Source organism: Prionailurus viverrinus, chromosome A3 (assembly GCF_022837055.1).
Source record: "Prionailurus viverrinus isolate Anna chromosome A3, UM_Priviv_1.0, whole genome shotgun sequence".
NCBI lineage: Eukaryota > Metazoa > Chordata > Mammalia > Carnivora > Felidae > Prionailurus > Prionailurus viverrinus.
The window spans coordinates 84,406,399-84,420,897 of record NC_062563.1 but is presented as its reverse complement, the minus strand read 5'-3'; the positions used below and the strand labels follow the sequence as shown (position 1 = coordinate 84,420,897).

Here is a 14,499-nt window from a genome sequence, read left to right as displayed (position 1 = left end):
TCCGAAACCGGAGGCCCTAAGCCAGGGACCTCATCTGAGGGTCGGTTCAGCCTATCTGGCCGGAGAAATTGGTAACATTTGCTAAGAATAAAACCCAAGCGGTTCCAGCAGCCATTTTGAATTAAGTTTCCCACCCCGACAAGCCCTCGTCCCTCCGCTGCACATCTAGGACCTGGTGGAGGAGAAAGGCGCTGGGCGCAGGGGTCGGGAAGGCTCGTGCAAGTGGGTTCCTCCAAGGCAGCCTCAGGGAGCCCAAGACTCGGGGGACCTCGGTGGCAGGCGCTCAGCTAACTTGGGGAAGGGACCTCTGTGGCTGCGGGCCGACTGTCAGCGGGCTGCGCCTACCGATCCCGGACCCCGCGGCCCTCGGAGAGCAGGAAGCCTCCTCCACAGCTCCCTGCACATGTCTCTCCCTTAGTCAATGGCCCCCACTCCCCGCAAAAGAAAAGTTCCTTCAAATGTCCCTGCGGTAAAGCCTTTCATTTTTGTCTCTACGGAATGGCAAAGCAGCTAGTATTTCCAGGGGCCTAGATGTCGCTTATCTCAACCCATAAAAGAAAAAAAAAAAAAGCTTCTCCTAATGCTCAAGGAGGTGTCTCAAGTCTTTTATTAGCTCTCACAGCCCAGCCGGAAATTTAACAGTTTGGGGTCCTTTTCAAAGCTTCCCCAAATGTTCTGTCCTGGAGCCTAAGCCATTTGCAGTTAACGCTGCGGAGAGAACGCTGGGATTTAAACCGGCCCATCGCACAAGGGACCAGGAGATAAAGCAGAAAGGGTTCGCAGCTGGGGAGGGTCGGGGTTGCCGGATATTTTCAAAAGAAGACATCAATAGAAATAAAAGTTGCTGCAAAGTAAAAAGAGGTCCCCAAATTCATGAGCACACAGTAGGCACAAATGACTTTGGAAAGATTTTACCAGCCCAGGGTCTAATCGACTGGCCTGGGAGAATACGGTGTAAACCACAGTCTGAAAACCACATTGGCCTGACAGCACCCCACACCTACTTCCAGATCCTTCAGGCTTCGCCTTTGAACACAAAGTACTAAACCGGCTAGAAGTTTCTTGATGTCTATAACAATTCAGAGCGAGCTCTCTCCTTGCCTACGGTGGTCAAACTCCCTAAATGCAAAGCATGTTCCCCCTTGTCTGACCTGCAACTGTCCTCCCTTGATTTTTATTGTGCGGCGGCCGAGCCAGCATAAGGTTGCTGAGTAAACTTAGCAAGTCAGAACAATCAGTGGCTTAAAAGCTTTTCCCTTAAACTAAAAGTTTCGTTCCAACACAAAGGCGCCTACATTTAGAAATCCCCAACGCTCTCCCAGCGAAGCCCAGCAAGCGAGGACTCCAACCCGCTGAACTACAGAACCAGGGTGTGAGAGGGGACGAAGGACCTTTGGCAACTCCTCCTGCAGGGCGACCCCTTCGCCGGCACGGCCTCGGCGGAGCTGGACGCTGGGCAAGCGCGGAGCGTGTGTGGAGATGGGGGGCGTCCGGGACGGCAGGCCGCCTTCCCAAATCCTCCATGCAATGCGAATGAAAAGTTACCGAATAATGTACCTCCAATCCACAGAGCTCTGGCTTTCCTTTTACCAAAGACACAGGGAAACAGAGGAAACATCGCGTCTCTACCACTTAACCTGCTGCCCGTCGTACCTACCCATAAATGGCATCTTTATCTCTCTTTAAAGCGTCATTGACGGAGGAACCCATGCTGGGGGCCATGGCGTTGGTGTGAGCTGTGTGCGGGTACTGATGCGAGTGCAGAGGAGGCCCGTGGTTCAGGTGGTGGACCGGCTGCATGGACCTGGCCGCATGCGGGTCCCCATACATCGTGGAGGGGATGCCTACTCCATCCATGCCCCCGTAATGGGGTAAATCGTCGTACTGCATGACAAACAGGAGAAAACAAGGTTGAGAAGGCCAGGCCGGCAAATGGGGAACCGGCAGGGCATGGAGCTTATATAATGTCAGTCCAGCTGGATCCTTCAACCCAGAATTCAGTGGCCTTGCATCTCTCAAGTTGAGGGTTTTTATTTTAAAAATAATTTCTAAAGTAAAAATCCTAGGATTCTCTGAGTCTCAGCTGAGATGAATGGTCTTGCCCTAACTTGTGTCCCTATCAACTAGTTCAGAAATTCAGGATCCTTTGGCAAGGAAGGAGGGAAGAAAGAAGGAAAGAAAGGGAGGCATTTTCCCAGAGGGCGGAAGGTAAAACGTGCATGTCTCTAGAGGAGGAAATTCAAAATCACAATAATAAAACGTGCCAGGACAGTGCAGCAAACCCGCCTAGTTTCACAGCCCCTTCCCATCAGGGGGAATTAAAAAAAAAAAAAGTTACGATGGGAACAGCTAAGCTAAGCACATGAATTCAGACAGGCTTCTCATTTTATTTCTCTGCCAGCGTGGGGTTAAGGCAGTCCTGCAAGACACTGCATTTCCTTTGCTTTCCAAGACAAACTCTGCTAAATTACACAAAACTAACTGGCCTTCTCATAAGTGAAACTCAGAGGAAGGTAGTTTTTCATGTTCATTAGAGCTGAATTTAGAATTGGGCAATTTTCCCTCAAAGTTAAAGGAAATCTATAGTTGGAGCAGTTATTCTGTTTTCTCCACTGTTAAGAACTTTTCCCCCAGACTAAAAGTCAATGAGGCAAATGTAACTCATCAGGTGTAAAGTATATTCAAAAGCAAATGCACGTACAACCCCTATCTTCTTTCTTCAGAAAAACTGCTTTCATATTGATTGTCATTATTTTGGGGTGCAAAATTTAGCTATTTAGATTTTTCTCATTGCTTCATTCCAGGCAAGTTCTTTTCCCAAGAATTGGAGGCACGGAGAGTGAAATGATTTTCAAAGAAAAGAGGAACTGCCACTTTCATGTCCTTAAAGCCAGAGGTGTGAAAATAGTTTGGAAGAACGCTGACATTTGCCTGAACCAAAGGAGTAAAGAAGAATGTGTCAGCCTAGTAACTTTCTTTTGCAAACAGGGCTTTGAGGGCCAGGACGCAAATTATTCAGGGAAGGCTTTCTGTAGACCCCCCTGTCTTTTAAGAAACTACCTCAGTTGGGTTGTCATTGTCTCACTTGACTCTCACTACATTTCCATTCAAATAGGAATATTGGGGAAATTAGTATTGCATTTTTAAAGTGAGTCGCTGTGTGCTTAGTATCCAATTAGTGAAGGGCTTTTCTAACAAAAACTTTCCAAGTATTACCTTTTATAAAAATCCATGCACATTAAAATCACTTTTAAAAGATGAATGTTTTCCGACCCCAAAAGCCATTACACGATGACAAAGTTATTTGCTTAAAAAAAGCTAAATACTTCTAATGATATTAAAAGATGAGCATAAGCAGTAACACATCAGAAGTTTCTATCTGCTTATTTTACTTTAAAATAGCTTTAAACTTCTGCTCCCTGAACCACTCACTTTATAGCATTAGGTATCTAGCGCCTTTTGTTTTTGTTTTTTAAACAGATGATTGCCTGAGCTTGTATTTTTATTTAGATAGCTGCTGGTTAGGATTCTATAGAAAACTTGATTACTTGAATTAATTACATGTAACATACATAAGTCTACAAATGCACTGAATAAATTCTCTCGCTTTAGGCCACGGCTTTAGGAGCCTCATTCAAAAATACAGAGAAAAAAGGAAACTTTTTAGCAGTGTCTTTCGGCCACGTTTCAATTTAATCTCACATTTGAGTTCCACAATTGTTTTTTAATACGTACCCTTTGCGCCATCGGCCTCCCTGGCTCCCTTCCTACTTCAACTTCTAATATATCCTCTTTAAGGCCAGTGTGAAAAGAAACAAATAAGCAAACTCCCCCGGAAAAAAAAAAAATGTAAAGCACGACGAAAAATCCCTTAACGTCTCCAGCAACGTGAGCTACTGGTCCCAGATCTTCGGTCTACGGGACCTGAAGCAAAGCGCCCGAGTCACTGAGCATAAAAGCGCTCCGTTTCCAAGACAGCAGCGGGGGCAAAAAGAAAAAAAAAAAAAAAAAGCAGATCTTCTCTCCCCCAAAAAATCAGTTAAAAAAAAAAAAAAAGAGCGCCCCTCAGACCCAACTACCAAATCTCATGGCTTTCTGCCACTCCGGCTGTCAATCACAGGCGAGGTTGTCAACGTGGTGAATGAATGATCATCCGCTCTGTCTTCTTCTGGTCAGAACACCTCAAATGTTAATATTCAAATGCACAAAGCCCTAGCGCTCGCTTCCCTTGAATCAGTCCTAATTCCTAATCAGTTTCTCTCTTCTCTCGCTCGCTCTCTCTTTCTCTTTCTCTCTCTCTCTCTCCCTCTTTGCAACTGCTGCACTGGAGGGAGATTAGAGGAGGAGGGTTAAAAAAAATGTCTGTCTGAGTTTGTCTTAAAGGAGCCACGATCGATGCTGCCCGCTTGCAGTCCCCGTGCGTGTGTAAAGTGTGTGTTGCACAGGCGGAGAGGTGGATTCCGACCAGAATGCTAGAACCCGGAAGTAGTGGTGGCCATAACAGGTCGCGTCTTACACAATGCATTGGGCTGCAGCAAGTAGGATCCTCGGCAGGGGTGGGTGCGCGAAGCGAGCTCTGGCCGCACTGGAGAGGCAGAGAGACGCTCCATTAAATCGCACGCCCAGGCACAAACACACACACACCCAGGGCACACGCGCACAAACGCGGGCAGCAGCCCCCGGCCGCAGGCTTTATTTTCCGTATTCTTTTCTCTCCCTCCCCCTCCAGACTCTCTCCCCAAAGCCGACTATCTTGAAATAAATTGGGAATAAACGCCGGGCAGGCAGCAGCAGGAGTTATTTTGAACAGGGCTCTGAGCACAGACTTCATGACTTTCCTCGAAATTATTGGGGTCTGCCAGTTTTTTCGGGGGCAGAGGGGGCTAATGCAGAAAGTATTGGATTCTCAGGACGGACCACCCCAAGTAGAAAAGTCAAACGGGGAGACAGAAGACTGAGCAGAAGCAAGGCTTGGAAAGGCTCTGCTGAGTCCCGAGAACGTGGGGTGAAGAAGGCTGGGGCTTTCTGCAGATCCAGCTTAGAGTTGCTGTCAGAGGTGGACACCCGGCCCAAGGAAAGGAAATGCTTGCATTTTCTCACTTTGGGATCTGGACACCCCCGCCCTCCACCTCCTAGCCCCGGAGGCCCCCAGCCCCAGCCCCGGCGTCCTGCGCGAAGTGGGAGAGGAAAGGAGGGAACAATGAGCTGAGAGCCGGGAATGTGCCCCCAGCGCCTGTTTACAAACACGAAGCTATTTATGATCGCCGGAAAACGAAACCCGACGCGGGCTCGGAGCAGCCCAGACCTCGCGGGTGGAGCCCGGGCCAGGGAGACTCGGGGAAGCAGGCTGTTTCTCCGACCCTCTCTGGGAGAGGCAGCTGTGCGCCCAGGGCGCGGCGCAGCAGGGTCAGCGCGCTCGGCTCCGGCTCCGGCCGCGCCGCCTTTGTCTTCGAAGCGCCGAGGGGCTCCGGCCTCGGCAGTGCTCGGGGCCTGGAGGGACCCTGCGCCCCAAGCTCGTTTGCCCCGCGAAGCTCCGCGCTCTCCTCCCCTGCCCTTCTTCTCCCCACCCCGCATTCCTGTCCCCAACCCGGCTCAGGGAAAACTCCCAGTGCCAAAAAAAAAGAAATTCACTTCGGGAGCTGAGATTTCAGACAAAAACCTGCCCCTACCCACAACTCAGAGGCTCCAACCAGCCACTGATTTTAACTTTCTCCCTTCAAATACCTATCCTCTGGCTTAACAACAACAACAACGACAACAACAACAACAACAGCAGCAGCACAGCAACGAAATCCTCTCCTTATTCTCCCACTCTAAGCTTGCCTTTTATTATTGTATTTAGTGGTGTTATTTTCGTTTTTATTTTTCTGCGCGCCCGGCTCTATATGCCGAGATGGCTCAGCCACAGCAGCTCAACCAGCGGGTTGGAAACCTCACATCCTCGAGCAAGGCTCGCAGCTCGCTCGGCTCGGAGCAGGATTTTTTTTTTCCTCCCTCCAGCTGAAACCTCACAGAAAACTCCCCCTGCGGTCGACTGGAAAATGAGCTCACCCAAATCTCGGTAGGCAGCCGTGGAGGAGGGCTCGGCCAATCAGGGGGCGCTCCTGCCAAGGCGGCCGCGCATTGGCTGCGGGGAAAATCAATTATCAAATAATCGATCAGCAGGGAGCTTCGATCTGCCGGGAATGCAAACTGCCAGTCCCGATTCCCGCCCTGATGGTGGCCAAAAGGCTGACTCCTCCAAAGCCGTCGGCCGCTAGTTCCCATCGCCCCCACCCCCCATCCCACTTCGCCAGCTGCGGACCGAACCCTCATCCCAAAGGGGGGTGTAGATAAGAGAAAGAGTTTTGAGAAAGATTAGGGGGCTCGTATCTGGAGAGGTTGTTTGGACAAGGCTAGGAGCTCTCAAATGTATTGAGGCTAACTCTAAATGCGCAAACTAAAAGAGAATTTGCATCAGTTTGAGAGGTAGGACTCAAGTTTTTGTTAAGTGGGCTTTCAAGAAGCCAGAGACACTGGGCAAGCATCAGAACATATATCTGGAATCAGGTTCCCTCCAGCACACGTAGCCTTGCTGAGCGATGTCTATTCCTTTAGTACTTAGCAGGAGTCAACGCCCAGTCTGCCGCCCCCCCGCCCCCCCACCGAATAGTGGAGTTTTCATAAAGCCGAAGCAGCTGAACCTTCCCAGCCTCCAGCACACCTCCCCAACGCCGACACCGCACTCCCCCCGTGTGCACCTAAAGGGCTGACACATTCACCCGAAGCCTTCAGATACACTTTGCCTTGAAAGAGCTCCGACTGTTTAAAAAACATCCTAGGATCCGCATCATTTGCATCTCTCTTCTTTCTTCCTTTCTCCCCCCCCCCCCCAACTTTAGGATCTTTAACTTTTTTCCATCGCAAACATGGGTAAAGTTTTTGGGTACCGACGCCCCGGTACATTACGCAGGAGGTTAAAGCAGGCCGCGTGTCAAAGCCCAGGGGATCCAGGTGAATTACCAGCTTCTTTACGCCTTTGCCTGACACTCCCACCCCCACCCCGCTCGCCCCAACATGAACTTGGAAACCGAACTTCAGGCCAAGATGGAACCTCCCGGTCTCCGGAAGGCGATTTCTCTGTTTAATTCGCGGGAAGCTGCGCTGGCTGGGCCAGGCAACGCAATCCTTTTCCAATTACCGGGAGGACCAAACTGGGCCGGCAGCCTGCAAGCCTTCTCCGAACCCCAGGCGGCTTTGGCCCTCACCTGCGCCTTCCGACGGCTGCACGCGGACGTGTGACCACTGCAGTCCAGCAGGCCAGGCTTCGGCGCGGCTGGCTGTAGGGGAGGGACACAAGGAGGGGGGTCAAGCCAAACATCGAGATGGGTACATCTACGTTTATGATCCTTAAATGAACTGCGAGGGAAATGGTGTAAGTATAATTTAACGGAGAGAAATTTACTGCGAATTACATTTCGATGATCATCGTCTTTAAGAGTCCTTAGGGGCTCTCCAGCAAAGGCTTAAGTAACCGGTTTGGAGTTACCTCAACTCTGCGGCCATGTTTTCAAATTTGGAAAAGGCCAGTTTTGGTAAAGATTTCTTTGACAATGGAGTTTATTTTGTATTGTTGCTTTTTGGTAAATTTGTTTTCTAGCAGAGATGAAAAAAGAAGGTTCAGGTAAGTCACTCCTTTTCAAACATAACCAAAAACTTCAAAGCAGTTGGAAAACTATTGTGAGCTTCAACCATGATGTGTCAGGTTACCGTAAAAGTACTTTCAATTACCTACACACAGGTTTTCCTCAAAGAAAGAGATAGTTTGTGTTTGTTGTCTTAAATAAACTCTTTATAGTTTTAAAAAGTGTCTTCTTTCTTCTCCCCCACCCCTTTTCCATTTATAACTGCTAACCTAATGCTACTCCTAGGTCTTTATAAGATTGATTCTGGACAATCAAGGGACTAAAACACTTTTACAATGTAATTACAGTAGTACAAATTGTTTGCCCAAACCTCATTCTGGATAAGGATTTTACAATTAGCAAACAGTTATTACAGTTGGGGCTTGCTGAGAGAAATTGCACAGAGGAAGTCTAGAGTTGTAATATAGTAGCCATAAAAAAAACCCTCCTTTAGCAAGGCAGCAATTAATCATCTATTAAAAGGAAAAGGCAAAGGGATAGTTCTAGGTATCTTAGTAAACTACTACTGATATTTACCTGTTCTGTGATAGCACCTATCCCTAACTTATTTCAGATACTTCCTTTTTTGAAGTAATAGCACGTTTATTTTGCAAAAACTTGGCCTGGTGAAGGGTTCTGGCACTTGCCCGTAGCTCTGGAGACATGTGCCTTCCATCCTCAGCTTACTCTAAACATCCCAGAACATCTTCCCAAAGATAGAGAGCTAAGACTTTAAAGGGGCAGGCTGGGGCCTAGGTCTCTATTGTTTAGACCTTCCTAGCAAGGAGGCATTTAAAGCAAGTGGTGCCCCTTTCCGATGTTGGTACAGTCCTTTTTGAGCACTCCCCTCTAATTTTCTGTTCTCCTATAAGGGATTGTGTCTCTGAAAAGACATATATCCTGAATTAGGCTTTTGTCCCCAAAGTTCACACTGATGAGTCAGCTCCAAAACCCTCAGAAATTAAAGAGGCATCTCTTAAGGTAAAATGTGTGTGTATTTGCCAGCCCAGAATAAACAAAAGACTGTTAATCAATTGAGTTTGGCAGCTGTGTTCACAGAATGATAAGAGTTTATCATCTGCCACCTAACTTTAAGATGCCTGTTAAAATGTTGTGATTACTCCTTAGGTTGTCCTGTGGTGCGGAGGCTTGGGGTTTGTCCTTCAAGAACATTCATCGTCTGCATCTCAACCCTCCACATTAACATTTGCATTTCAAAAAACAGAAATAGGAGGAGGGAAAGACAGTTTGAAGAAAATGGATTTAAAATCTAGTAGAGATAATAGAGGAATGCTTGAGATAAGAGCCTGGATGTGATATGAGAGAGGTACCAAGAAGTCAAAGCTAATGAATAGCTCTGAGAAAAGTGAAATAAACTATTTAGAGGTCTATAAAAGGGGGAACCTGGTCAGGTGATGTGAAAGGGGGTTAACTGAGCGGATTAGGGAAGACGTTAATCATGTGCCCCAAAGCCATCTGGGCTAGAAGACCTGGGAGATTTGTTTACTGCATTTTGCTTCAGAAAACAATGTCTGGGTCCAGTTCAGAAGTCAATGAGAGGTCAGTTCAGGCTCTCCAACCATTGCGGGGGGAAAATACCTAAGTCACTATATTCTAACTGGATAATGCAAAAGTTAAGAAAAAAAATTTTTTTTAAGGAGGGGGAGAGTTGTTTTCATTACTACCTTTCTATTTCAAATCATTAAAATGCTTTGGTCTCCAGAGGGGGAAAAATTACACTGGTTAACATAATTACTAGCTCTGACATTTTCAGAAGTTATAGAGGTCTTTTATTAATTAAATGGAGGGCTTAATAAAATATTCCTAATAAAATTTATGGTTGTCTTAAAACTTTCTAAACAGTGCTATAAATTCTTAATAAAATTAACTGGGAAATGAGTTATTAGCCCACACTTTACCCTCCCCCCCCCCCAACTTCTACATAAGGAGCGGCTGTAGAATGAAAAAGGGAAATAGAAGCCTTTTAGTAAAATATAAATATTAGCCAAAGACACACATTGCTTTAGAAGATGTGAGCTTTCAACTAAGTTATTTCTAACGGTTTCATCCTCCAATATTCCCCCAAAGCTACTCACAACAAAACTTAGAAAACTCCTTCCCCTTCTCTACCACATACTATATGTGCGTGTATACGTAAGCTCATTTGAAATACAATGCTCGATTTTCTGGTCTGAGTTTTGTGTTAAGTTTAATAAAAAGCACAGATGCCTCATGCAAAAGTCCAATATAGGACTTCTGAAGGTTCAGAGAGTAAATATTTTATCAATTCAAAGATAATTAAAAATGAAATGTCTTATAATTTCTCTCAGTATAATTTCTTTAAAGGTAACTTTGAAATAACAAATTTCTCAACCTTCAAGCTCCGCATGTATAACAGTGGTGCATTATCTGAAGCAACATTTTGTCGAGCAGATGTACAAAACTTTTTCATATCACTACGTTTTAAAACCTTGGCGAGTTATCTTAAGTTTTGAGATACTTCTCTGCTTCACAGATACAATACTGGCTGGTTGGCTGTTTAAAATGAACAGGACTCTCAAACATACTTCAACCAAATAAAACAGCCTTGGTGGATTTTTCAGCTTCTGAAGGCTTGATCTTTTGTGCCGTCTACTGGACAATGGAAAAACTACAGCCTCTATGACTTAAGAAACTTTTCTAGTCCAGTATTGGGGGAGGGGGAGGAGGTAGTGGCAAGAGAGTATGATTTGGTGCTAGTAAGTCGTAGGAGAGGATAACAGGACCCAACCTAGACTCATGGACAGGTTTTGTGGTCTAATCACATCTATGTTTTCATATCCAAGTTTAGGACCTCATATTAAGCCCAGGCACACCTAAACGACTTGACTAAGGCAAAAGGCTGTATTTAATACAACTGTATACGTGTCTGAGTACACAAAGTTGGCTTGGGAATAGAAAGAAAAGATGATAGGACAAGTTTAGCATCTCTGAAAAACAATATTGGTGGTTTGCTTCGCTCTGAGTGTGCATTCGCTTGATAGTCAAGGTAAATATATCTACTGCCTAGATAATCGAAGATGCACAAATTAACTCTTGGAATTTGAAACATGATGTTCAGTAACCAAGAATTGTACTTTTAGGAGGAGGGGAAATGAAACTGGTAATTAGAAAACTTTTAGTGCCGTTCTTTTTGGCAATCTTGAATGAAAATGTGAAACTTCAGTGTTTTCACTTGGAGACCACATGTGGGAGAAAGTGGGTGAAATTCATAGTCAGATGCCTTTATGTAGCAGAGGCTGTTTGATGATCTATTAAACATTTAAGAAATATTGTATATATTTTGGTCATGATTTAAAAAAATATTTATGGTGCCCTAGCATTCTGGAAGCTTTGTACAAAAAAAAATTCTTGAAGCTAACTTCGACCTGTTTGATATTGACATAGTTTCTGAATAATAATTACCTTAGAGAGTTATTTTGTGACTTAAGAAACAAATAAACAAAACCCAACACCAATAAAATGCAGAGAACTCAAGACGGTTTTGGTGGAAGAGACATAAACTTGGGTGCAGGGCTCTTACAACTGTTCATCTGCTTTTCTGAAGTTAAAAATTCTTTAATGCATTTTAATAAAAACTACTAGCACATGACTAGTTATTAGGGTGCCTTTTAATAAAAATTGAAGAGTGAAAAGGAGACAGCTTTAGGACATTTTATTGATGCATAAATATATTTCAATGATCTACTTCAAATATACATTTTGATGTGGCACTATGTCAGAATGACTTTAAAATATTGTATTAAATATAGATATATCAGAGAACCTGAACTGACATTGCCTACTTAAAGCAGTGAGATTTCTTGCACTGCAGTGTGACAGAACAGGATGGTTTCAATTGTGCTACCCAGATGGAGGGGGTGGTGGTGTGGTGATGGGTATCTTTAAAGCTTTAGCATAATCAACTGAACTATGTGACAGATTATTACTTTATGAGATGCTATGTGGAGCCATTGGTCCAGATTAAAACAACAAGGACAACCACCACCCTACCCACAATCGCTAGAAAACATAGATAATTCTTACAAGAACCAATCACAGTTGATGTATTTTAAACAGCCGAGTGCTGTGAGAGGTCTGGGGAAAGTGCTCTAGTCACCAAAGGCAAACATTTACCTTTCAAATAACAGGATGAGCCAGAACGGTCATGACTAGTATCCATGTTCAGCTGGATAAAGGGACATATTTTGCAAAAAACCTTCAGGCAAAACAAAACAAAACAAAACAAAAACAAAAACAAAAAACCAACAACAACAAAAAAAACACAAAAAAACCTGATTATTCATAAATAAATATTTTAACATTTCACTGACTTATCTAACGAATAAGAAAAACATCGAAGGCTTCCTGCAGTTCAGAAAGAATTCTAGTAGCCTGGAAAACACAGAAGGAAAGAACGAGAAGCCCAAGGACGCCTGCTGAGTAGTGATTCACTTGTGAATATCTGAAAACGTACTTTTCATGCCCTTATTTAAAAATGAAAAATAAATATCATCCTTCCTTGTCTTTTTGTTTTGTTTTTAATTAACATCAGACTATGGTTATGCTTGCTAAAAAGCATAATTCTTTCCAGGGGGTTTCTGCAAGAAAGGGCCAGTTTGAAAGCTTATAACTAATGGCAGAAGTGGACGTATAAGCCGCAAACAAATCGTTTCGCAGCGGAGCCCACAGCCCTGAGAGACGCCCCTTCTTGCGAGCTCATCAGGATAACTTCATTTACTGGCAGGTCGGCGGCCACTTCCGGGACTCTCTGTCGAGCGGTGTCCTTTCACCGCGGAGTCCTCAGCAGGGCTGCCCTGTCACCTGTGTGTGTTGAGGTGGCAGGTCCCCAACGGCGCCCTGCAACGCAGGCTGGTCCCCGCGCCCCCAGCCACCCAGAGCCCCGGGCCTGCCTGCACCCCCGGGCGCACGGACTCCCCGGGCTGGGTGGGGGACCCTGCAAGGTACGCTTCCTGGGGGTGGCGGCCGCGGCCTCTGCTCACACCTGGCTTGACGCAGGGGTGGCGGCCTAGGGGGAGGGGTTTGGGAGAACCTGTTCCCCGGGGACCTCGAACCATCTGGAAAAAGCAAAGGGTGAAAAGGCCCCCCTCTCCTGTCAGGGTCCTCCTCCCCCGCCATTTTGGACTCTGCCGTCCCACCTTCTCTTTGGGGTTCGCCTTAGCTTCTGCCGGAGCGAGTGGGTCAGGCCTGGGCGGCGCGGGGGTGTCAGGCGGAGCGGGAGCGCGAGGACCCGCAGACCCGCGCGCCGCGGCTCGGGGCCCCGGCCTCTATCTTCCGCTTCTGCGGGCTCAGCACCCAAGGGCGCCTTTCCGCATCTGGACTGGAGGACCCCGGCTCATCCCACCCCTCGCCCCTTTAATGCAGTTCCGGAAGCCTCTGGCCCCCGCTCCTGGACGGCTCTTCCCCGGGGTGCCGCCCATCTCCCGCTTCTTCCTCCAAGGCCAAATGTGCGCTGCAAGACTGTTCGGGATGCGGGAGCCTTTGGGGACCCCGGCCCCCGTGCCCCCTGAGGCCGCGGCGGGCCCCTTCCTTCGCAGGGGCTGGAACAAGCCCGCGTTTGTGGCCGCGGTTATTATTTCAGGTGCGCTAATGGGATTGGAGGCCGCGGATCACCGTGTGCGGATTGAAGCGGTTCCTTCTCCGGGGTTCCAGCAGCCGCCGGGTGGATCGGAAGTCACCGCCGGGCCCTGGTGGCCTCCCGGGGCAGCGCGGCCCGCTCTGTGTGCCCGCGCGGGCGCTCACACCTGGGCGAGAGGTGGGGGACCCGCGCCCGGGGAGGGGAGGGGGCGGGGGAGGGGCGGGGGTGCGGGAAACGATGGGAGACACGGAGGAAGGGAGAGAGGCGCACAGTGGCAGTGACAGAGACTAGGAGAGAGGAAGGGGAGATAGCGGCAGAAGCCGAGACAGAGTCGGGGAAACCGACCGACAGGGAACCTGAACGGGTCGTGTCCGCCTCCCCACACCAGCCTCCACTGCGAAGGAGAAACGCGCCCTTAATTCTCGCTTTCAGCTTCCGAGGGAGCCTTATCATAGACTTCTGCATAATTGCATATTGACTTTCCTAAATAGTTCCGCAGAGCTGTTTGCTGCTTTCACTTGTTCAGTTGCAAACAATTCCCTTGGGGAAAAAGAAAAGAGGTGTGTGTGTGTGTGTGTGTGTGTGTGTGTGTGTGTGTGTGTGTGTGTAGGGGTGGGAACTAAGGTCAGAGGTAAATGCTCCCGTGCTCTGTCACCATGTCCCTTTAGCCATCCCAGAAATGACCATCCTGCTCTAGGAAGTGCCTGTCACCATCACAGGTACGGTGAGGTGATTGCTCTGCCTTGGGCCCACTTTTTGCAGCCCCCTTTCCACCATAGAGTACTGGAGAATGTTAGGGCTAAGCATTTAGTTCCATTTGCCCATTTCGCAGATGAGAAAGAGGAGACTAAGAAAGGTGAAGCGACCTATTCAATTTCTTCTCTTTCTCTTCTGCCATGTCTTAAAGTTCTCTTTTTTAATTTATATCTCCCAACACTTAAAATTCACAACTACACAAGAAGGCTTTCTTACTCTTCTTTTTTAAGATCACCGGAGGTCAGTGTGCCCATGTCTCCTGTCCGAAGCAGCTGTGTGTGCAGTTGATGGTGGTGTGTGAGTGTGGGGGCTGTGTACTGGCTTCTCCCTCCTTCCCGGCTCCCACGCTGATTCCATCACTGGACCCCTGGAGGACAGCAGCAGGCAGGGAGCTTACTGACCTGTGGAAGACCCCTCCACACAGCAGGAAGAAACAAGCCAGGAGAGCTTGTATTTGGTGGT

General features: G+C 47.2%; 1 protein-coding gene across 5 annotated transcripts in view; it reads right to left on the bottom strand.

Moving 5' to 3' along the window:
* Positions 1-12,970, bottom strand: part of MEIS1 (Meis homeobox 1) — a 146,244-nt gene extending 133,274 nt beyond the window's left edge. For 2 of the 5 annotated variants that reach the window (XM_047851458.1, XM_047851459.1), the window contains exons 1-4: positions 12,842-12,970; positions 7,248-7,319; positions 3,736-4,585; positions 1,658-1,884 (exon numbers count right to left, since the gene is read on the bottom strand). In XM_047851458.1, the coding sequence (XP_047707414.1) occupies positions 1,658-1,884; positions 3,736-3,747 (239 nt within the window). In that variant the 5' untranslated portion in view covers positions 3,748-4,585; positions 7,248-7,319; positions 12,842-12,970. Of the gene's footprint in view, positions 1-1,657; positions 1,885-3,735; positions 4,586-7,247; positions 7,320-12,841 lie in introns of those variants that run through there. The other 3 variants (XM_047851460.1, XM_047851455.1, XM_047851457.1) reach the window with 3 other exon arrangements.
* Positions 12,971-14,499: the final 1,529 nt, after the last annotated feature.